The sequence below is a fragment of the Mustela putorius genome, unplaced genomic scaffold, assembly GCF_011764305.1.
Source record: "Mustela putorius furo isolate JIRA1106 unplaced genomic scaffold, ASM1176430v1.1 tig00000867_pilon_pilon_pilon, whole genome shotgun sequence".
In the NCBI taxonomy this organism is placed as follows: Eukaryota; Metazoa; Chordata; class Mammalia; order Carnivora; family Mustelidae; genus Mustela; species Mustela putorius.
The window spans coordinates 449,746-473,453 of record NW_025421501.1 but is presented as its reverse complement, the minus strand read 5'-3'; the positions used below and the strand labels follow the sequence as shown (position 1 = coordinate 473,453).

The 23,708-nt window shown below is 46.0% G+C and overlaps 1 protein-coding gene across 1 annotated transcript in view; it reads left to right on the top strand.

The window, feature by feature from the left end:
- The first annotated feature begins 2,147 nt into the window (after nucleotides 1-2,147).
- The window catches only part of HS3ST3A1 (heparan sulfate-glucosamine 3-sulfotransferase 3A1), a 94,086-nt gene continuing 72,525 nt past the window's right edge, over nucleotides 2,148-23,708 (top strand). The window contains exon 1 of the mRNA XM_045085390.1: nucleotides 2,148-3,619. Within this exon, the coding sequence (XP_044941325.1) occupies nucleotides 3,021-3,619 (599 nt within the window). The 5' untranslated portion in view covers nucleotides 2,148-3,020. The remainder of the gene's footprint in view (nucleotides 3,620-23,708) is intronic.

Sequence of the window (23,708 nt, the reverse complement as noted above, 5' to 3'; positions counted from 1 at the left end):
ATGAGTTATCCTGATTTGAATGTGCTGTTTTCTGTTTAGATGCTGAGAGATACATGTCTTTCACCAAAAATAACATCACCGTTGATGTTGCCCAGCATGGCAGCCAGTAGCCCCCCGTGGATACCGAGTATCTGAAATGTGGCCAGTGCCCATAAAGATGTGTTGTGAAGGTAAAATACACACTAGATTTCGAAGCCTTGATAAGAAAAGAAAGAACGTAAAATGATCATTTTTTTGTATTGGCTACAGGTTGAAGTCATGTTTTTAGACGTGCCAGAGACTATTAACATTGACTTCACCTGTTTCTTTTTTCACCTTTTTCAAGGTGGCTGGTAGAAATTTCAAAGTTGCCTTTAAGGCTTGTATTTGTGGCTCAGAATTTATTTGGGAGGCACAGTGCTGCCTTAGACATTGTGCATAATCCTGAAACCGTGTCTCCTCAACAGTGTAGGTCTTCAACGTTCCTGTAAAGAAAATACCTGTTTGGAACGAGAAAGCATAAATGCATGATCCTGTATCCTGTTGGAGCTTTGGAAGGGAATGTGGAGACCATCATTTTCCCAAGGAGGAAACCAAGGCATGTTTGTTGGCGTTTAGGAGACTCTATAGGCTTTCAGCTTCATTTTAAACTGGACTTTGTTTTTATGTCTTCCTTCTGCAAATCAGACTGAAATATCTAGAGAAAAACTTCACAATATATTACAGCGCAAGACCGTAATAACACAGAACTGGTTTGTCGATATCCAATTTTAGGACACAAAGAGACAGCAGACCCTGGCAGTCCTCCCTGTTCATCCTTGTAAAAGTTCATTGCTTTAAGGCATCGGAAGCTAATAAGCTCTTGGCTGCTTTGTAGAATACGGTGGGATTGGTACTTCATAAACATAGAACCACGTCTGGCAAAGGCACAAATACACCAGCGCCACCCGCCCACAGAGTTAGAATCACTGGATGTTCTTTAAAAGGGTCGGTAGGACTCCCCTGATTTCCACTTCCATGGTGAAATAGAGCACAGGGCGCAGGAAGGCAGGCGAGAAGAAGGCTGGGAAGTCCCAGCAGCGGGCAGCTTAATTCCCTGTGAGGCCCAGGAGCGGTGCTTGCTGGGGGGGGGGGGGGGGGGGGGGGGGGGGGAGTGTCTGGTCAGCGTCTACACTGGGCCCAGAAAGCTGCCAGTGTAACTTAAACGGGTTGGTGCCCAGCGGTCAGGCTACCGCCCACATTGCCTGGCGTCCTGCTGAGACAAGGAAGCTAAGAAATCAGCAACAAATGGAAATGGAATAAAAAACCACCCCATGCAGGGTCCACGGGCCACCTCCCTCCATTAAACAGCAAGGTGATTTGTATCCCTTCCTGACCTACTCTCCGAGGAGCGCGCGAAGAGGATATAGGGTCAGGGGAGGCAAGAGAAAGAGGAAACCGCTGTTTGGGAAAGGATATTTAACTCCTTTACCCAGACGCGTGCGCACACGCCTGTGCGCGCGCGCGCGTCCACACACACCCCTACAAACCCACACGCTGGTACACACAACATAAACAAATTCCTTCATCAAAAGGCATATGGATGTGAAATCGGAGCTTTTTTTTTTTTTTTTTTTAAAATTCTTGATTTCTCTCCTTGATTCGTTTATTGGTTCGTTTCCTAAGAGGTTGTTCCTTTCCAGGTCCTGGAGAAACTCTCGATCGTCCTAAACTAATACAAGGCAAGACCGGCAGAAGGAAAGACAAAATAAAATACTGCCGAGAGGCTAAAAGGCTTGCCTCCCGGCCCGCTGCGGACAGTTGGGAGTAGGTGCAAGCCCGAGCGGCCCGGGAGGAATTCAGTGCGCCCCAGACAAACGGGGGCGTGGCGTGCCTCGGGGACTGGCAAAGGCCGCCAACAAAACTTCCAAAGGGCCGGGGAGGTGGCAGGGGGCGGGGCAGGGGGGTAGGATGGAGCGACAGAGGCGGGAGCAGGGACTCCGAGGGAGTCAGGGCTGAGCGGAGGCTGCGGGCTGGGTCGGGTGGAAGTCAGGCCCCCGGGGATCCGGCCGGCCCTAGCTGTCACTCAGACTACCCTGGAGCCCCCGCAGACGCCCCGCTCGCCGGAAAGGGGGCGAGGCAGCGGCAGTGCAGGGAGGGTGGAGTGGGGAAGGGGCGTCGCCCCGGTCGCCCCCGCCCTCTCCGATTCATTGGGCCGACGCTGCGGGGTCCGCGCCACCTTTTCTCCATCCCACCGCGTCCGCTCGGCTGCGCTCCTCCGGGGGCCGGTGCGGCCCGGGCCGTTGACGTCACCGCCAAGTTTGCTGCCCTCCGCGCCCCACGTGTGGCAGCGGCGACAGTCGGGAGGCGGCGGGGGAGCGCCTGCAAGCGCAGTGGCGCGGCCGTTGACAGGTCTCGCGCCGCCCAGCTCCGGCACGCCGCTCCCAGGTGGAGACCGAAGGCAGTTTGGAGCAGCCGGGTGCGCGCGAAGAGGGGTGCACGGCCCGCCGCGGGCCTCGGGTTCCCGCTGGGGCAGAGAGAGTCGGTGGGACCTCGCAGCGGGGCGCAGAGGGCGCGCCCGGGCGGCCACGGGCACGAAGGAAGGGACAATCGCTCGCAGCTGTCTGCAGCGCACGGAACTCCGCGGCCCGGGAGCCTTGAGTGCCCTCCCCGTGACCGAGCGAGGGATGCAGGATCGCTGAGCGGAGACCCGCGCCGAGAGGCCGCTCGGGGCCGGCGCTGAGACGCACGCCTTCGCGGCCGCCGCCGCCGCCAGGACCCCCGATCCGGCGACTCTCAGAGAACCGGGGCGACCCCAAGGCTCTGGACTCGGGCGAGTCTAAGACGATGGTTTCTTAAGCACCGCACCACGACCCCCTCCCGCCCCCTCGACCGGAGGCAGGGATCCCGCGCGGGACGCCGGGGGCTCAGTTCCCCCGGGGCAGCTCGCACGGCTGCAGGGACGCACGGGCGATGCGGGGCCCCCCGCAGGAGGTCGCGGCACCCGGCGGAGTCCCGGCCTAGCATGGCCCGCGCGCGGCCCGACGTCGCCTCCGGCTAGGATGGCCCCTCCGGGCCCGGCCAGCGCCCACCCCGCCTCCGCCGAGCCGCTGTCCCGCAGCATCTTCCGGAAGTTCTTGCTCATGCTCTGCTCCCTGCTCACGTCCCTGTACGTCTTCTACTGCTTGGCCGAGCGCTGCCAGAGCCTGGCGGGCCCGGCGGTGCGGCCGTCGGGTGGCGGCGACGAGGCGGGGGCCCCGGGACGCGGCGCCCTGGCGGGAGGCCCGAGGGAGCTGGCGGTGTGGCCGGCGGCGGCGCACAGGAAGCGCCTCCTGCAGCTGCGGCAGTGGCGGAGACACCGGCTGCCCGCGCTGCGCGACGACGGCGAGGAGGCGGCCTGGGAAGAGGAGCCCCCCGGGCTGACCGGAGGTCCCGGCGGCTCCGGGGCCGGGAGCAGCGTGGCCGAGGCCCCGCCGGGGACCCTGGCCCTGCTGCTGGACGAAGGCAGCAAGCAGCTGCCGCAGGCTATCATCATCGGCGTGAAGAAGGGCGGCACGCGGGCGCTGCTCGAGTTCCTGCGCGTGCACCCCGACGTGCGCGCCGTGGGCGCCGAGCCCCACTTCTTCGACCGCAGCTACGACAAGGGCCTCGCCTGGTACCGGTGAGCGGGCGCGGGGCACAGCCCGGGGAGGGGTGGGGCGCAGCCGAAGCGCGGGGTGGGGGGACCCCCGCTCCCCTCCCTCTGGGTTTCCTGCAGAGGGCAAAGGGTCCTCAGTGGTTGCTTTAGAGTTGAGGGGTCTCGTCCCCCCGCCCCGTGCCTTCTGCTTCCAGGGAGGTGGGTGTCCAGGAAGACGGTGGGAGGGAAATTCTGGCCTTCGTGATTTTTTCTTTAGTCCTGGGGACTTCCTTTCCGTCACACAGCCAATGCCATCTTTTCCTCCTGCTCCCTGAAAGTGACCCTGTTGTTAGCTAAAGGGGGGAAAAAGGAACTTCCTAAGTGAGAAACTTGTTCCCCGATTATTAGCCTTGCAGTCTACTCCATGCGCTCCCCAGAACGCCTAGTTTTTCTTTCTTTCTTATCTGCGGAACTAGCCCCTGCGGCTCCCGCAGTCTTTGCCCTCACGTGTTCATTTACCTTGACCCTTGGCCAGATCATTGTCCAGGGTGGTGAGTAAAATCGAGACTTAGTAAAAGTGTGAAGAACTCGATAGAGTCTAGGTAGTTGGGAAATATATGTCCGTCCGCGTAAGTGCCAACAGCCAGTCAGGCTGCTTTAAGGAGGGGCTTCCTGGATAAAATAACTTTTGTTTGTGGTGAGGAATGAGTTTTGGAAAGTGTTCTCTAAATTTAAAGGGAATGCTACCTTGTGTTTTTGGCCTGGCTGAAACTTTCCTAAAGATCTTCAAACAATTCTCTTTACACAAGAGGTAGCCAATTTTTTTTTTTCCTTAAAAGAAGAAAAGGGGGAAAAATAAGTGTACTAGTTACATTGTGAAAAAGCCTCCTAATAAAAGTTTAGGAAACAAGTCTGATTCGGATCTCAATCTTAAATTTGCCAGTCTTCTCAAATTTAGACTACCGTTAGTAATGGAATCAGCCAAACACCAATAAATCCTGGTGTCACCTGGATTTTATTTGCCATAAAGTATTGGCTTGTTTCTTTCCTCTGAGAACAACCAAAAATCACGTGGCCGGAATTTTCATTTTAGGAAGTCTCATCTTGTTCATTAAGCATGCATTCTCTGTTATTTTAACTGAAAGGACATTGAGAAAGTGACAGCACAATTTAGATATATTTCAAAAGTCCACTAAACAAATAATTCATCTCCCAAACAGAAATGGACATGATCTGACAAGTTTATTTACTTGAGCCTGGTCAGGCCTACCCCCAGGTTGATTTCGGGAGCCGAATTTACAGTAACCCAACTTAGGAGAAAACATTGGGTCCTAAAAGTCAAGTTCAAACATTAAACACTTTTAAAACAGTAACTTTCCATTTGTTAGAAAGAAAAACAAACAACCTTCCTCAGTATAGAATATATATCATTTAAAATCATCAGGCACTTAAAAAATCCCCCTGTGTTTCTATCATTTATGTTGTATCCTCTGGGAAGTTCTTATAAAAATGACCTGTTGAATCTGAAAACAACAGGTCCTTCTTTTTAGCACAAAGGCAGCTCTGTTTTTTCCGTCAAGGACACAAGAAAGAAGTGATTAAAGACCCCTAAAACTCTTATCTATAGCCGTTTGCATTGAATTGGGCCTCGTATAGTGCTGGAAGGGAACACATTTCAAGTCAGTTTCACGAAAGGCCTAAGACAATGTTTGGCTGTGAGGTGCCATTAAATTCGGTGAAATATTTAGTACTAAAACCCTTTATTTTCGTTTTGCCATATAGACCCTATTTCCACAAAGTAGGATTGTTTCTTCTTATTCCAGAAATGAGTATTTGAGGGCACAGGATATCCACAGACCTGGATCTTATTTTCTGTGAGCCTTTCTAAGCTCATGTAAAAGAAGGAAGGTTTCAAGGTAACTAGAAACACAAGTACTAACCAAAAAAAAAAAAAAAGGGGGGGGGACGAAGAAGAAAGGAAAGAGTTATAAACTTTTAGGTCACTCTCTCTTTTGGAAACTAGATGCACGCTGTGAAGTAAATCTCTCCTTGGATTGTTTCTGCTGGATTCCAGCAGAAGAGTGTTATAAAGCAATTTATGGTAGTTACAAAAATAACTGTACGGTAGACTTCATGGTTTGCTGAATTTAATTTTCTAAGTGTCGGAGCAATGTCTTTGTTTTACCTTTTGCAATGGTTTTTATTGGATGCATAAATTTAAGTTTAACTCAATTACGTATAAAACTCTTACTTAAAAAAAAAAACCCTCCACCTATGCAGCCTGGATTATACAATTATTTAATGAAATTTTGCCACAGTTCTCTTTCATCTTGGCTCTGAACTTGGGAGTTTGATGTTTGCGAGAGAAACTGAAGAGTATGAAAAAAAAATCTCTTGTACGGAATACTACTTAAACCTATATTAAGCGCATGTTACTGCTTGTGTTTAGCTAGTATTTACAGTTAGGGATTTAGTGAGACCTTCCTGAGTCAGCCCCAAATTTGTAAGATGGGATTTTGACCACATACTGCTGACTCCCTGCCCCCCCCCCAACAACATGAACAGAAGGAAAACGGCAGCGTTTGCAGCCTGAAGTGAATTATGGAAGAAAAAAGTGTGTAAAATATTTTGTAGATGCTCATTGACATGGGACAGTCCTATATGTCCACGCGTGCGTTTTTTCCCCTGGTGACATCTCACAGTTGGCCATAATAGTTCGTTGTGGCAGTGCCCCCTACTGTCCAGACAAAGGGAGAAGTGTGTTGCGAGGAAGGCAGAGGGAAAAGCCTTGGAGAATGAGTTTGAGAATGAAAACAAGGAGGACACCATGGCTGGGCTGTTTTGGTAAATTTCCCTTGTAAATTTCCACTGTGAGAAAACATAAAGTACTTTTCAAATTGCACTGGGAGACCAGTATAATCAATTTCTTTCTTCCAGCAGGTTGGTCCTAAAGGCAAGAAAGTGAGTTCTTTTCAAAATCCCTTAAGAAAGGAAGTTCCTCTGAATTGGTTTAAGATGTCCTAATGTTATTCTAGAACAAGTGAAAACAGGCTGATATTTATATGCCAGGAAATTTATTAATGATCACAGAGGATGCTTCACCCCAGTCTTCTGCATGTGAATGAAACTCCACCCTGATAGGGTTTTAAAAAAACATTCCACATTACTTAATTTAGCAGACATGATACCAGTGCAACAAATGTTTGTGGCTTGCATGTCATGGGAAAGCAATGCTTTGCAGTGAACAGTCTGCATTTCCATTGTATGGGTGGCGGGTTCATAAAGGAACGTAGGGGATTGTTGCATTCACTTTAAAACTCGGGATCCTTTTCTGGAATGTCAGATGCCTCTATGGTAGTTCAAAAGCAGGTTAGAAGTCATTAAGAAGGCCTCCCTCTCCCTGTGTATTTCTGCGCCAGCAAGGTGTGTTATGTTGGTTTTTTTTGTTGTTGTTAGACAAACGATACCTATTTATAAAGTATTGAAGATATATGTGTACCCACACATATATGTGTATATATAAATAACGCTATTATTTTCTATAACGTTTCCGTCTCGTTTCGAATTTGGGGGCAAGAGAGTAAGTGTTCCGTGTTTCTGAAAGTGCTAGCACTTTATGTGTTCATGTGTTTTCTTCAGGAATACTGGATAATTTGAGTGGAGAAGAATATCACTAAAATATTTTACTGTATAGCATCCAGGAAGATCAAAGATCACTCAACTTGGGGTTTAGGAGTTGGTTCTCTTCTCCCCCATGTCCACCCCAACGCCATCAAAATTATAAAATTTTCTGGCCTCTAATGATCATTGCCTTGTTTTCCAAATCCACTGAGGAGGCAGATGGAACAGAGGAACTTTCAGTTCCTATCAGGAGAAACCGGCCTTTCTTAGCAGCTGGGAGCAGCTGCAAAGTACCTCCATGTACAGTTTCCCACCCTCCCAAGCGACGAGCCCCTTCTGCACGAAGGGGTGGAAATGAAATTCGAGCCAAGGGAGCTGCAGAGTCTGGCCACCCATGCAAGGTCATAAGGACTGAAGTCCAAAGAGAGCTCTTCTGTCCTTAGAGAAGAGTTAAGAACAGTGGGAAGGGATGTGGGGTGAGGAGGAAAGCGGGCAGAAGTTGCTTTGGATAGCGAGTCTAGGGTGCTTGTCTACAGGGGGAGAGGGTGCAATTTCTCTTGGGCATAAGAGTTCCCAGGAGCTCTCAGGGACGATACACTCTCTATCCCCCCAGAGGCTGCAAACAGCTCCTTTGAGAAGCCACCGGGCTGTCATTTTGTTAGCTGAACGTCTCCCCTCTGGGCTTAGCATCCCAGTAGATGCCTCCCAGCAATACCAGTTCAGACAGCCCAGTTCCCGTGAGTATGTGTGTGTGTCCAAGTGTGCGGGTAAGAACAGGCACTGCATAGGTGTGTAAAGTGATGGAATTAGGAACAGGCAAGTTACTAAGTTACTGTCGAACTCCCGAGCACTATCAGACACTCAGGATATGCAACAGGCATATGCAAACAGCAACAACAAAAACCATGTTTGTTATGTCCTGGAATGGGGAATACCTCGCATGCCCCAATATTCCTGTATAACAATGAGATTTATCGTGTGCGGATACGTTTCATGTGAAAGGCATAACTGTCTTAGAGCAAAAAACGCTCCATAATATGGTCCTCTGCCCTCCTCTTGAAAAGAGAACCCTCCGGCCAAAATATGTGTCTCGTATACATAAGTCTGTTGATTGGCCAGCAAGGCATACATGCCGGATCTGTGTTTCGGAGGGGGTCATGGGAATAAAATAATAAGCCTGTGCAATTAATGACATGAGGGGGCTAACCTTACATAGACCAGATGCTCACATTGCGAGGGGAAGAGTGTCACAGAGCAAACAAACCTCCTTGATATAAACAACGAAAGGGCCTCTCATCTCTAAGGGGGGAACCATGTGAACAACTGCAAATTGCAATTAACCATCAGTCCAACTGCCGGGTCCTGCTGGGAATTTAATGCACTTAGCACTTTTCCTTAGGGGGAGGACGTCTTCCTCCCCCAAGTAATAGTAACTTGGCTGATAAAAAGTGTCCTTTCGGGGTGCCTGCGTGGCTCAGTGGTTTAAAAAGTGTCCTTTCTTGGTACGTTTCCAGGTGATCCTAGACTCCCTGCTTTTCGAAAATTGGTTTCTGCTGGGGTGATGAGTTACAATAGTGAAAATGAGATTTCTTTCTGAAGCTATGCCTTTAATAGGGAATCAGAGTGGTACTGTAACTGCATAATGTTGTAACTTCCTGCTCCTCGCATTTGTGACAGTGTCTTAAGGTACTGCACAGCACGTTTGCTAATTTGATACAGTTTTAAGAATCTCGGTGGCAGATCGTGATACAGTTAACAGATAAACCTGTGTGAAACCAGAACTGAGAAATTGAGGAAATGCAGAGGTCAGTGACCTGACCTGAAGCGTCTTCCCAGTTGCTGGTCTCTGGTGATGCAACACTTGATTTTTTTTTTTTTTTTGCATTATTCAGAAAAGTCAGGACCACTGTGCTGCCCCGTGATCCCTTGAAGACAGTATCCCAAAAGTCCAGAAGCTGTTTCAGAAGCTGTCAGATGACAGTAAATGTTAAAAAAAGAAAGAAAGAAAAAAAAGAGGGAGTGTTCATTATGAATGAAATTTAGTACTTGCCACGAGCTGTGTGATTTTCTTGCACAGTTGAAAAATAGAATCCTTTTTTGCAGACGGTGGAGGGCAGCCCACTGTGGAGGTGACATGTAGCGCCACCTAGTGGGAGGGAGAGTCAGCAAGGGACCAAGGTGGAGGCTTGAACTTGGAAAAACCTGTTATCAGAGAGAAAGTGCTGTCTTAAGTAGGGAAAGCGGGACAGGTCACCTTGGGTAGCACCTGGAGTGCGGATCGCCTGTCTAGCGTGGCTGAGCTGTGCTTTGCCTGTCTGAGCTCACTTCTTCTAGGCAAGGAGTTTATTCTTTGGAGAGAAATAAAAGAGACTTGCCTTCACCATAAACCTCAGAAACAAGATATAAATGATTAGGAGATTTTTATTAGAAATGCGCATGAGTGAAAAGGAACGCCAGATGCCCCAGATTAGTTTCGTTAGTGTGTCTTGCCTCTGTTTCTGAAAGCCGGCCTCAAATGAAAATACTTCCAGATGATTTTATTTTGACAGCAGTAATGCAGCCTTATTCCTTCCCCTGCGGTGTACAGGCTCTAGGAGAGTCTTAGGAGAGTCCCCAGATTCCTAACAGGCACCACATAGAAGCATGTTTAATCCCGAATGCACGGAGACACACTATGAAGTTCCCACGCACAGGGGATGGTGTCACAGGAGGTTGCTTTCAGAGTCCCAAAGAGAGAATCCTTCCTGGGACTGCAGCTCCTCTGTGCCCCGGGGAGGGCAGGTTGGGGGACAGGGGCGGTGGTCAGGTGAAAGTTACGCAGGGAGGAGGGAAAATATAGGAACACTACAGAGGAGATCCTGGCAGACCCCATTATAGCCAGGAGTTAAGGTTAACACCGCCTTTTTATCACATGGAGATCGTGCAGATCAGAGACAAGAGACTAACCACTAGTGACTAAACACTGTGTGCCACCCTTGATTAGATCCCGATGGAAGAATGGGAATTATAGGGCTAGTTTGTTCATGGAATGATACCAAGCTGGGGTTTGATCATGGTACGAGAATAATGTGAGATGCTAACTTTAGGGGAGTCTGGGTGGAGGGGTATCTGAGAATTTTCTGCACTTTTTTTTTTTTTTTTTAATTTTTGTAGAGAGAGAGCGCACGCATGAGCAGGGGGGAGGGTCAGAGGGAAGATGCCCAACAGTCAGGGGGCTCAATCCCAAGACCTCGGGATCATGACCTGAGCCAAAGGCAGACGTTTCACCAACTGAGCCACCCAGGTACCCTGGTGGTTTTTTTTTTTTAACTGTCTTGCTATCTAATACTCCTTTAAAACCAAATAAAAAATAGCCACATCCACAAAGAAGAGGAAGGAGATGCCTTATGGCATCATGGGCGAGGGCTCTGATCGCAGGACTCCTCTGCTCTGCCCACCGGCTCCCGTCTCTGCCCTGTTCCTTCTTTCCTTCCGAAGGCCCCCGGCGTGGGCCTGCCGGCATCCCTTGCTCCTGCCAACACCGGTCGCTTCCAGACATGCTGATCCTTCCCTCAGCTCATTCCCCAGTAGAACCGGCTCCCGGCTCCCCTCCTAGTCTCCTGTCCCTGAAACAAACACAGAGACTGTTTCATGTTTCCTTGCTTCTCTTCTCTTAGGGCTGGTGCATGTCAATGTGAAGACAAAATAAAAAGTCACCCACCCTGACTGAATCCTGCTTGTTCTGAAACTTTGGTGATGTCCAGGACAGGTTTAGAGAGCACAGAGAATGGCAGTTAGGGGTCACAGGCAAATCCGTCGTGGGTGTCTGGCTTTTTGGCTGCAGCATAGGAGAAGCGGTTGTTCGGTAGGGAAGCTGGTCATGGGGCTGAATGGTGACTCTCGTGGCTGAGGTCTGGCACGTCTCAGATCTTCTTGCCAGCTTCCCTTTTCTGTCTGCTCACTTGACCTGGTGCCTTTGGTTTACACACTGTGGCTTAGGGGACCAGGCGTGGGAGCAACACAGACACGGAGCGATCCCAGGTTTCAAGGATAAGGAAGGACCAGAGAAAATCCAGCTTCTAGAACACTGGAGAACCAGGACCTGGGCACCCAGGGGGGTTCTTCCCACTGGGACTACTGAGCCTGGATGTCCCACGCACCATCAGATTCAAACGTTCCGCCTGGGGGACACCCTCCTGGCATTTTCTGCTTCTGGTTTTAAACACACAGTTGTGCATTGGAGATTCCGGTTTACCAGAGTAATGAAAATCTCCCTTGAAACACTGCCTTTGATATTTTTAACAACTGTAAAAATAGTGTTATCCACATTACATCTTTACTTAAGCAAAACAAAACCGGGCGCACTGACTCTTGAGACACGAAAAGCCTAGTGTTTCCTTTTAGTCGTTATTCTCTTTCCTGATTGGATCAGTTTTTTTGTTTTTTAGAGACCTAGAGAGTGGTGGGGAGGGGCAGAGAGAGAGGGAAGGGGAGACTCCTATTAAACAGACTCCACAGAGCCCAGCACAGAGCCCCACGCAAGGCTTGATCTCAAGACCCTGTGACTATGACCTGAGCCAAAATCAGGAATCAGGAGGCTTAACCAACGGAGCCACCCCGGTGCCCCACTGATTGGATTAGTTTTATGAACCCGTTTTGTGCAAAGAGCAGGCTACTAATGCTTGTGTAGATAAGACAATTTCTGTGATTGAATACCATTCTCCACTTGGGTGTTGGCATCTTTCCATCATAGTCGCTCTACACTTTTCTTCATGCGTTTTGAACCTTTCTTAAAAATGGCAAAATATTTGAACCTTGAAATGGACACTTGATGAAATATCTCCTCCTAGTCTCTCGTCCATTGATTTCTGCTCTGCTCTTTCTTTCCTTTCTCTTCTGCTAACTTTGGGTGTGGAGGTCTTTTCCTAGTTTCTTGAGATGTCACGTTAGGTTGCTCATTTGAGAACTTTCTTTCCTCTTAACTTAGGCACTCGTTGCTCTAAACTTCATCTTAAACCTGCTTTAAGAGTATCTCTCCGTATCTCTCCATATCCATAATATTTCCAGTTTTCCCCTTGTTATTGATCGCTAGTTTCACACCATTTTGTTGGAAAAGATACTTGGCATGGTTTCAGTCTTCTTAAGTTTGTGAATACTTGTGTCGTGGACCAGCACATGATGCGTCCTGGAGAACATTCTTCGTGAGCTGGAGATGAATCTATATTTTTGCTACTCTGGTTGGAATGATCTGTGTATGTCTGTGAGGTCCAGCTGGTCTAAAGGATCATCAAGGTCAGTGTTTCCTTTTTGATCTTCTTTCTGGACGGACGATCTTTTATTTTAAATGGACGGGAATGATTTAGTGACGTTTGGTGAGGCCTTACCTTGTGCTGGATGTTACCGCATGTAGTCTGGATATCTTATTAATATGATGACTGTTATTAGATAAATCCTATCACTTTTTGCCTTCTAGAGATCAGGAAAGAGAAGCCCAGAAAGGTGAAGTAATTTGTCCAAGGTCATACAGCCAAGTCAGTGGTAGAGCTGTGCGGGATCCTGGGCCAGCCCCTCCCCACCAGGGTATTTTGATGGGTTCTCAGAATTACCCCTGTGTGGTTCTGCCAGTGGCTCCAAGATTGTGGGGATGGAAAGGCTGCCCATAGGATGGGACATGTCTGATCCTGGTCTTGGACCTTTCATTAGAAAATTGGGCAACGTACCAACATATGGTTGGAAAAATAAATTTTTCAAGGTAGTTCTAGACCTTTGTGAATCTTTTAATCTGTATGGAAAAACTAAACCACTTGCGTGTTTGCTCAACTTCTCTCTCTCCATTTTTTTTTTTTTTTTTTTAACAAAAGTAATCTGATGACAAAGTCCATCTTCCTGAGCATAGCAAAATCCTGGCCGTTCACTTGGTCCCCCCCCAACCCGTTAAATACAAACAATTTAACTATGAGAACTAAAAAACAAAAAAACAAAACCTCTTAACTATGAAGTGGTCCACATGAGTAAGTTTCCTCCTCAACGGCTGTATGGGAAACCCAAGATGGTGTTGGACAAGCAGTCGGAAGGCTGGGAAGGCTGCTTGCTGCGTGTGGCAGTTGGGGCCGAGTGAGCTGGGGGCTGTGTCTGGTGGCTCCCCTCATCCTGTCATTATGTCCCGTCCCGTCATTGCCTTTAAGAATCCACTGAACACGTGCCTGGTCCTCCTGAGTGAGGCTGAGTCACTGCCAACGTCCTGATTTCTCACAGTGTTCCCTGTGTGTGTACATTTTTTCTCCCTCTCTCCCTCCCCCTCCCATTCTTCCTTCCTTCCTTGATTTTATTTATTTGGGAGAGAGACCGAGAGAACAGGGGTAAAGAGCACGGAGAGAGGGAGAAGCTTACTCCCCATGGAGCAGGGAGCCCGATGATGCTGATGATGCCGGGGCTTGATTCCAGGACCCTGAGATCATGACCTGAGCTGAAGGCAAATTAACCGACTGAGCCCCCCAGGAGCCCCCCTGTGTACACCTTTTGATTGACGTTTCTTTTTTTTTTTAATTAATTGAGGTATGTTAATACTGCCCATCAGGGCACAGCCTAATTGTCACCCCAAAGCATGATTCTGTCTATCTTCATTATTTTATTAATCACCATCATCTAATTGTTTTGCTGGCAGCCGGTCATCATGAGCACCAAGCCCTTTACTCTAGCGGTCAGGTCATTGCTTCGTAAGACATCGCTGGTGATGTGAATTTCCTTTGGTTCCAGCCGGATAGGATCATAGACTTCAAAGGTTGCTGGAGTCAGAGGGTATCTGGGAAATAAAGATTGTCTTGTTTACAAAGGGTCCGCCATGCCTTGCTCAATGTTCAGCTAAAAGACAAGAAGGGGCTTCTAATTCTGCACTACCGTTCTGGAGAGTACAATTAAGAAACAATTTGGGGCGCCTGGGTAGCTCAGTGGGTTAAAGCCTCTGCCTTAGGCTCAGGTCATAATCCCAGGGTCCTGAGATCGAGCCCCACATCGGGTTCTCTGCTCAGCGGGGAGCCTGCTTCCCTTCCTCTCTGCCTACTTGTGATCTCTGTCAAATAAAGAAAATCTTAAAAAAAAAAAAAAAAAAAAGGAAAGAAAGAAACAATTCTGTGTCCAGAAGATACAAATTCGGTTTTGGAGACTTGGCAACTATGACAGAAAAGTTCCAGAGAATGGAACAAGTTACAGCATTACATTTTGCTCTTTCCAGAATGCATGATTTAAAGCATTGAATTGAATTGAGTCAACAGTCAATTTGTCTTTCAGTGGCTGGTTTTCATCTCAGATGACTTACTTCCCCAATATTTTGGTGCATATAGATTTGGGGACCCAGCTAGCATGATTGGCTTGTGGATCCTCATGAGTAATTTGTATTTTATGGTAGGTGCCTGCTTGGTAAAGATTAGTAGGGAAAATCATAGTACCGACAGGAAGAAGTTTGCTTTTTCTTTCTTCTTCTTCTTTTTTTTTTAAGTTTGCCTTTTCTCTCTTGAGTGTTCAGAGTAGGAAGTAATCAATCAAATTATGAGAATAAAATTCTTTTACCCGTTTTCAGTGTTCTTACTTGGATTAGATCTCTCCTTTCGATAAGAAATATCAAAGTTGCCAGGCTGGTTTGAAGGACCAAGTCAAAAACGATGAATGTGTTTGGTATGGTCATAAATCTTTGCAGATTCTTACAAAGTTCATGTAGTTTTAAAAAAGAAAACCAAACAAAAAAATGGGTTAAGCTATAACCAAAGCTAATTGTGTGCCTCATCATCTTTCCAAACAGGAGCCTCATCTGTTCTACCTTGATAGGTTAGAAGGTTGTGGCTCTAGGAAAATGCTACAGAGATGACATTATTTTATTTCCCAAACACAGCTTTTGAGTAAACAAAATCTGGCCTCTGTTTCTTTTTTTTTCTTTTTCTTCTTTTTTTAAAAAAATTTCCTGGTAGACTCTTAATTATTCTTATTATTTGATCAAATGCTGTGGGTTTTTCTTTGCTTTCTTTCTTTCTTCTTCCTTTTTTTTTTTTTTTAGAAGTAAAAGAAGAAAAGCTACTTGTTTTTCTTTCTAATGAGATCTCACTCTTTCTTCTAGGTGTGGGAGGATTTGGGATACAAAAGTATCTGTTAAAAAAGTCTCCCCAAAGCCAGAGGGTTAGTAGAAAGCCCTGCTATGGTTTAATGATGGAAACAAAACAAATTGGATCTGTTTTATATTTATCTTGGGGGGAGGTCATGGGGAGCTAATGCCTGTGATGAAAATTCTTGGGATTTTCAGGTGCATTTGCCCTGTGGCAGAGGGTGGGGAGTTGGCAGGAATCGCTTCTCAGCTTTAGCTGGTGGTTACCAAGTAAGAAAGTGGACTCATTATTGCCATGCCCTCTGATTTTTCAAAATAATCTCGGAATACTGACTTTTTAAAAAACATAATTGAGGGCACCTGGGTGGCTCAGTGGGTTAAGCCGCTGCCTTCGGCTCAGGTCATGATCTCACGGTCCTGGGATCGAGTCCCGCATCGGGCTCTCTGCTCAGTAGGGAGCCTGCTTCCCTCTCTCTCTCTCTGCCTGCCTCTCCATCTACTTGTGATTTCTCTCTGTCAAATAAATAAATAAAATCTTTAAAAAAACAAAACAAAACAAAACAAAAAACCATAATTGAGAAATGACATAATGATCATGAGAAACCCAAAACAGTCCTAAAAACAAAATTGTATGTGGGGGGGAGCTGGTTAGTCTCCTCTGAAGGTGAATGGTGGCTAGTTAATAACCTTTGGTCTGCGGTGGAGATGGAAGAAAGACCATCAAAAAAGCTGGGGTGAAACGCAGAGTTTCCTAAACTGTGAGTCATAAGACATGAATTTATAATAAAATCCATAGTTATTTTTTTTTTTTTTAAGATTTTATTTGACACAATCAGAGAGGGAACACAAGCAGGGGAAGTGGGAGAGGGAGAAGAACAGAGAGCCCGATGTGTGGGGCTCGATCCTAGGACCCTGGGATCATGACCTGACCCGAAGGCAGGCGCCCAACAACTGAACCATCCAGGGCACCCCCATTGTTAGTTTTTTAAATAAAAGGCACTACGATAGGATGAAATAGGAGTGTTGATCCCATATAGTAATAAGCAAGACAAGGGTTATCTTGACAAAATTGGTTCCGATGTTTATATAGGCATAGATGAGTGGGTGTAGAGAGGGTTAGGTGTAAAATGTATTTGTTACAGTGCCTCTTGATGGGGAAAAACGTTTGGAAGATGCTGGCTCATGTGAGCAGAAGTCCTGTTAGAGAAATCCAAAATGAATGTGCTTCCGGGTCTCTCGAGAAACTAAGTGGGAGTCGTGCTCCAAGCTGTGGAATCACCACCTTAGGCTTCTTCAACCTTGTTATCTCCAGGGCGTGAAGCTCTCTGCGTGCCTCGAGAGAGACTGACTGCTAATTTATGAAAAACTGGCCCTTGGGTCAGAGGTCAGCAATATACTATCAGAGGGCCTGATAGTAAATATTTTAGGTACACACACACACACACACACACACCCCGAAATGCCATGGGCGGAAGCTCTCAACCCTTGAGCCCTACTTTTGTCCTGGAAAAAGCACCCTGAGTTAGTGAATAAATGAACAGTCTGGACTGTGTTCCGATAAAACTTTATTTGCCAAAACAGATCTCTGGCTCACTGCCAAAAGTTTGCAGCCTTCTAGGGTGGGCGCAAGGCTTCGAACTGGGTGATTTCCCTTTCTTTACTTAATCTTGTTACTGGCTGGTGAGTGGCCTCCACCGACCTTCATGGCCGCCCCGCGCAGGGTGTGGAAGTAACCTTGCACCTGAACCCGGCTCAGACGAGCAGAGCTCCTCCTACCTGCAGAGCAGTGAACTGCGGAACGTTGGGCGAGATCTGCAGGTTTAGGATGGTGGCATTTCACGTCAACGGAGTTGATCATACACTCAACTACACACATTTTTTTTTTGGAAGAGAGACCACATGAACAAAAATCAAAAGGAACCTTTGGTCATTTTTCCAAAAATCTTAAGAATCTGTTCTGATGTTTCCTTGACCTTGTACTTGAGTGCATTTTCTGTTGATAGATCTACCCCTGTGTCTCCATTTTCCCTTTAGTCTTCTGGGTACCCAGTGCATCCTGCAAAGCCTTTAGAGGGAGGACGCCAGGAGGTCATACTTCCCCAGCTTATCACCGTTAGGAGAAAGCATCCTGCCTTGTGGTTGAATTCAGTATTGTCTTTGCAGACATCATGGCTGGAACCAAGCATGGGGAAAGAGTTGTGAGGATTAGTAATTGGTGTGTGTGGGGAGATGGGCTTTCTTCTAGATCAGCACTAACAGAAATATAATGGGAGGGGCGCTTGGGTGGCTCTGTCGGTTAAGTCTCCGATGCTTGACCTCAGCTCGGATCTTGATCTCAGAGTTACGAGTTCAAGCCCCACATTGGGCTCCTTCCTTGCTGGGTGTGGAGTCTACTTAAAAATATATATAATTTATTTATAATAATAATCAATGTCAAATTAAGTATTTATCATTTAATGATAAATGATTAATATTAATGATCATTTATTGATTGTTAAATTAGATGGCAATTTATATAAATAATTATTAATATTATAATGAATATTATACATAATAGTATATATATAAATGGGAACCACACTGGGCATATTAAATTTTCTAGGGGCCACCTTATAAGTAAGACTTAAGGGGTGAAATTAATTTCAGTAATATTTTGATTGAAAGCCAAGATGTCAGAAATATGGTAATTTCAACAGGTGATCAAAAACAAAGCCTTCTAGATGAGCTATTTTGCATTTTTCCTGCGGAGTCTTCCAAATCTGTGTGTTTGATGCTTGCAACATGTCTTCCTGAGCCCCATGAGGCTGGTGGCCATCATATTGGACACCACAGCTCAGGAGGCAGGAACGGGGGAGTAGGTAGTGGGGACTTCTAGCGGAGGACTGAACAGATGACCTCAGGTTCTGCTGTGGAAAAAGGGGGAAGATGCAGACAGAGCTGGGTGGCTGTCTCAGAATCCAGAGGACAATGACGGAGGCTTGATCTGGAGCTGGGCAGTGGGTATGGGAAACGGGAGAAAGATTTGCCAGAAATTTTGGTAGTAGGGATTAGAAAACTTGGTGTGGGCCACAAGGCATGAGGGAAAGAGGAGAAACTGGAGGGTATTTGAAGATTTCCGGCTCAGGTGTATTCCTGAGGACCTGCGACGGTGGTAAGGAGCATGGGAAGAAGTAACGGGCACCGATGAGAGCAAACATCTGTGTGTTAGGCATGAACGGGAAGGGCTTCAGGGTAATAAGCAGGAGCTCATGAGTGAGGTCGGATTTGGGAGCCACGTAAGGCATGACTGCTAAGGTTTGGTCAGCCGTCACACAGCCGAGAGGTGAAAATGTGCAGCAGAATACAAGGAGTGGGGCAAAGAGAACAGGACCAGGAAAACGTGTTTATATTTTTTAATTTTTTTTTTTAGATTTTAATTATTTATTTGGCAGACAGAGATCACAAGCAGGCAGAAAGGCAGGCAGAGAGAGAGGGAGAAGCAGGCTCCCCTCTGAGCAGAGAGCCCACCCGATGTGGGGCTCGATCCCAGGACCCTGGGATCATGACCTGAGCCGAAGGCAGAGGCTTTAACCCACTGAGCCACCCGGGCGCCCCCGTGTTTATATTTTTATCCCAAGAGCATATAGTTTCTATCATTTATGCTGTGCATGCAGGAAGTGTAGAGTGGGAACTATTAATTTCCTTTGAGACACATTAAAAAAGGTAAGAGGGTCGATGGATAAGGTGATGATACAAATAGAGGTTTTTAAGGAAAATGCATATTTAGGATTTAGTTGGAAGGCAGAGGGCATTTGCTGCAGCATTCCTTCCAGTTTTTGCGGTGTCGAAAATTTTCCCCACAACATGTTAGCCGTAGAGGGGATATGTTTTACGATCAGCGGTATCAGATGCTGTGAAGAGGGGGAATAGACGTTTGGGATGATGGAGGAGTGTTTGGTCATCAGGTAGGAAGTTACTGGTGACCCTGCGACCTGGTGGGTGGCTGTCACATGACAGACGCCAGCCAGCGGTAGGTTGATGAGTACATGGAAATGTGCCACAAGATGCAAGGTAGGTAATGAACTTGGGCCCTGTGTCTGTCTCCCTCTTCTCGTCTGGAATGGAGTCAGCGAGTGGGGTCTTCGTACAAGGCTTTCTGGCCATGACAGAGAGTCCTCATGTAGCTAAAACTGCCCTTTGTGAAAGGAGGGCTTAAAACGTGCTCAGTGGGCTTTTCGTTTGGTGGTTGTATTTGTACATCCTGCCTTCTGCCCGTGGTTACTTAGGTGTGGTGACCTGATCATGACTTTCTTTTATCAGAGGCTCTTAGCTAGGACTTTTTGTTTTTTAATGGATGCTTAAGGCTCTCAGCATTGATTATGGAACACAAGCAGTGTTGATATGCCTGTTTTCTTGGAAATCTTGGTAACTTTCCAAGGTAGTGCTGCACCAGCCTACTTTAAACACCATTGCAAGTGTGGAAGGGAAAATGGACTTGCTTTACGAGCCTCCTTTCGCACACTCGCTTGAAAGTTCCGTCAGAGAAGCAAGACATTTAACAGCTTCGTGTTTCCTTGCTCTCTCATCAACGCTGAATTGTTTTTTTGAGTTTCAGCCATCAAATTGTCTTCCCCATCAATGACATCATCTCATTTTTTCACTGTGCACACCAGGTAACAGACGAGTCGTGTCCCTCTCCTGATATTGTCTCCATGGTCAGATGATGATTCTTTAAGCCAGGGGTTTCCAGGAAATTTCCTGAGACCCTCAATTTACTCCCCTTTCAGTTTCCCCCATAACTGTTGTCCACTCGATCTTTTTCAAAAAGAAACATTGCCCCTGTTTTTGGATACTGAATGGCTACACAGTCTTCATAGGATCTCATGAACTGTGTCATCTATGTACACATTATCAAAGCCGGCACCCAGGGTTATTCTGTATGGTGATGCTAGTTTAAACATAAGGCATTCGGAAAGATAAGTGGTATTTCAAATGTGGTTTCTTATAATGATTGATTTCTCAGAGAGAGGAAACATGAAAATTACTAATCAAATGATACGATGTATGAGTCATGCACTGCAAATGTTAAAAGGTGATGTTTATGAAATGCTTAGAAATCCATTGGACATTAACCTCATTCACAGTCAGCATCAGATGGATACATTTTAGTTTGGCTCTATTTTTAAAAGCATGCTTATCCTTCCTTTATAAAAAAAAATACAGAAACAAAAACAAATAAATAATAGTTCATTTAAAGGACTCTCTCCCCATATATCAGCTTGAACATGTGAATTGTGTGTGCCTGTTACCATAACCATTGGAAAGGTTGGGTGAAATCATTGCCCTTCAAAACAGGAAGTTTTTAAAAAAATTGAAAAGTAGTGAGCTATGGAAGCAATTTCGGTATAATGATTTGGACGTTTGACTTAGGTATGCCTGTTATCACAATGTTGTAGAATATGCTAGCTTCGTGTTGAAGGGTTGGGCAAAATCATTTTCCTTGAAAACAGAAAGTTCTTTTTCTTCCTCCCCAAGGCCTCTAAAAATCTGAACTATTGAACTCAGATTTGAGTAATGATGTACGATACTTTGCCAAATGAGTCGCTTCCCTTTTTATAACATCCATCAGGAAAACGAGGAAGTGTCTCACCGGACAAACTGTTTCCCAGGAAAAGCCTTTTTGTGTGTTTGCTTAAGTCAAGGTAACTTTTTAAAATCAAAGGAAAACTTGATATGGTTCTCGGGTGACATTTACAGAGCGAAAAGGCTGGAGTTTCTGGCTTCTCTTCTGTAGCCACAGAGAAAGTAAGACAGTAGTTAAAGGAAATTAGTGTCGTTTGTAATCAAAAGAAAGCAATTTGCACTGTTTCACAGCATGTGTTCATATAAAAATGACAGAGATAAGAGATATTTCACATATTTGTGGTTGTTTAAAACGCTGCTTCAACAAAACATCAAATGTATTTTAAATATTTTTGTGTGTGTGTGAAAAATCTGAAATATTTAGGCTCAGAATGGCATGACTGGACTTGACCGTTATTATATTCAGTTCCTGTTTGGAATGTATGGAGCTCGCTAGTACTAAATCGCCACCCCCTGGAACGTGAGCTTGTTTATTTTTGGTGCCCAAATAAATACCTTGTTATTAAGAAAAAAAAGCGTCCTGTCGTAAAATCTCATCATTAGCATTGGAAATGACCCCCGGGTTATCTAGTGCAATAGTTATCTGATAGACCAAAGTTTATTAAAACAGCTTCAGGGCTCTTATCAAGGAGTGCGGTACAGATGGAGTGCGGTACAGATAGGGCTTCAGAACATTGATAAAACACAACTTCTTTGAAAAGCGAAATATTTAGTCCCTCCGTTGCTGTTTTTGCAGACACAGCTGTCAAGCTGATTCACATTTGTTTATTCTTTGTTCCTAGGACTAGGTGTTTTGAGACAGTGTAGGGTGTGTAGACGACTTTACAAATAGGATTTTATTAGCTCGTATTAAAGTTTATTTGCCTATTAGCAAGATAATATGGTCCGCTCTGCTCTGAGGCTTGTTTTGGAAACAGGAACGTGTGCCAACGGAATTAATATATTAGGAGCCCATTGTCGGATGATGCCAATCACGTTTGCTTATGCAGATTTTGGGGCACGAGAAGCGTGGGATGAATGCAGAAAACAGCAAGCACTCAGCTGATGCCAGCCGTGCAGGAACGGGTGTGCCCGTGTGCACACACATGAGCTCAGCTCTTACCAGCTACGTCCGTTCACTGCCCCCTCCCCAGTCACACCCACCCCTGCCCGGTAACCTGCTAGATGCAGCCCTCTGGTGCCCACTGCCACAAGCAAACTTTAGGGCTCTGTCAAGGTCAAGCCTCCTATTGTAGGACGTATGACTTTCTTAACCATGGAAGTGTGTAAAACTGTACTACCGTTATTACTGGGTTCGTATCTTTTTAAAAATATGGCACGGATAAAGTTGAGAGCGTAATACCCTAACTCTGCTATCCCCACGGGCCCTGCGGTTTTTACTGTGTGATTTTATATAGTGCGGTGATTTTAGGAACGCGCCTGTTGGAATTAACAGCGGCCCTGTGTGTGCGCTCACCCATTGCAGAAAATGTAGCAAAGGCACTAAAGACTGTCCTGGTAACCAGTCTGAAGTGCTGACTCCCAGAATCCCAGACATTTTATTCATTGTCACGCAGTTTAAAAAAAAAAATGGTTTACCTAATTTGGTTCAGGGTGTATATATAATTTCTTATGAATTTATCATTTACAGGAACAGTTTAAATATTTTCTTTTGAAGATTTTATTTATTTATTTGGGGACGCATGAGCTCTGGGGATAGGGGCAGAGGGAGAGGGAGAAGCAGACACCCCACTGAGCAGGGTGCCTGATGTGGGGCTTGATCCCAGGACCCTGAGATCATGACCTGAGCCAAAGGCAGAGGCTTAACCAACTGAGCCACCCATGTGCCCCTAAACATTTTTTAACTATATTGTTAGTCCTTTTATAAATACTGGGATGACTTCTAAATTCCCCTTTAAGAACATATCATAGGGTTGTCTGGATGGCCTGCTCTTTTAATTGTTGGACTCTTGATTTTGGCTCAGGTGGTGATCTCAGGATCCTGGGGTTGAGCCCCACCTCTGGCTCCATGCCCCGCATGGAGTCTGCTTGGGATTCTCTCTTTCCCTGTCCCTCTGTCTCTATCCGTGTGCTCCCTCTCTCACAAATAAATAAAATAATTTACAAAGAACACCTCATTTACTTGTCATTTAGCCTTCAGGTACTTTTTAATTTGGAGCTGCTATAGGATAGCACTGTGATGGCTATCTTTGTTTACAGTTCTGTTCCTTCTGTTCCTTACATGGAGTACAAGTTGTTTAGAACGAACTTCCAGAAATAGCATCTAAAGGTCAAAGGCTATGGATGTTTGATACATTTTGCTAAGTCGACTTTCAAAGTGATTGCACGAATGTATACTCCCAACAGTATTGAACAGGTGGAGTGTGGCAAACTTCCTATGTGTCCACGATTCTCAAACAACAGAGAGAAAAATTTCATTTAAATGGAAAAAGGTGTTCAGTTATACAAATGTCTTACATTTATTTTTATAAAAAGAGACACAGTGCTGGGCATCTGGATATTTTAGAGTGTATCATTGTGCGGGATGGTCAATGAGTCTCCAACATATCTAATATTAATATTAAAATATTTTTCGGGGCACCTGGATGGCTCAGTGGGTTAAGCCTCTGCCTTCGGCTCGGGTCATGATCCCAGGGTCCTGGGATCGAGCCCCGCATCAAACTCTCTGCTCGGTGGGGAGCCTGCTTCCTCCTCTCTCTCTGCCTGCCTCTCTGACTACTTGTGATCTCTCTCTGTCAAATAAACAAATAAAATCTTAAAAAAAAAAAAAGGATTAAAGTTGCCTGGTTACCTTTTAAAAAATATATTAATATTAAAATA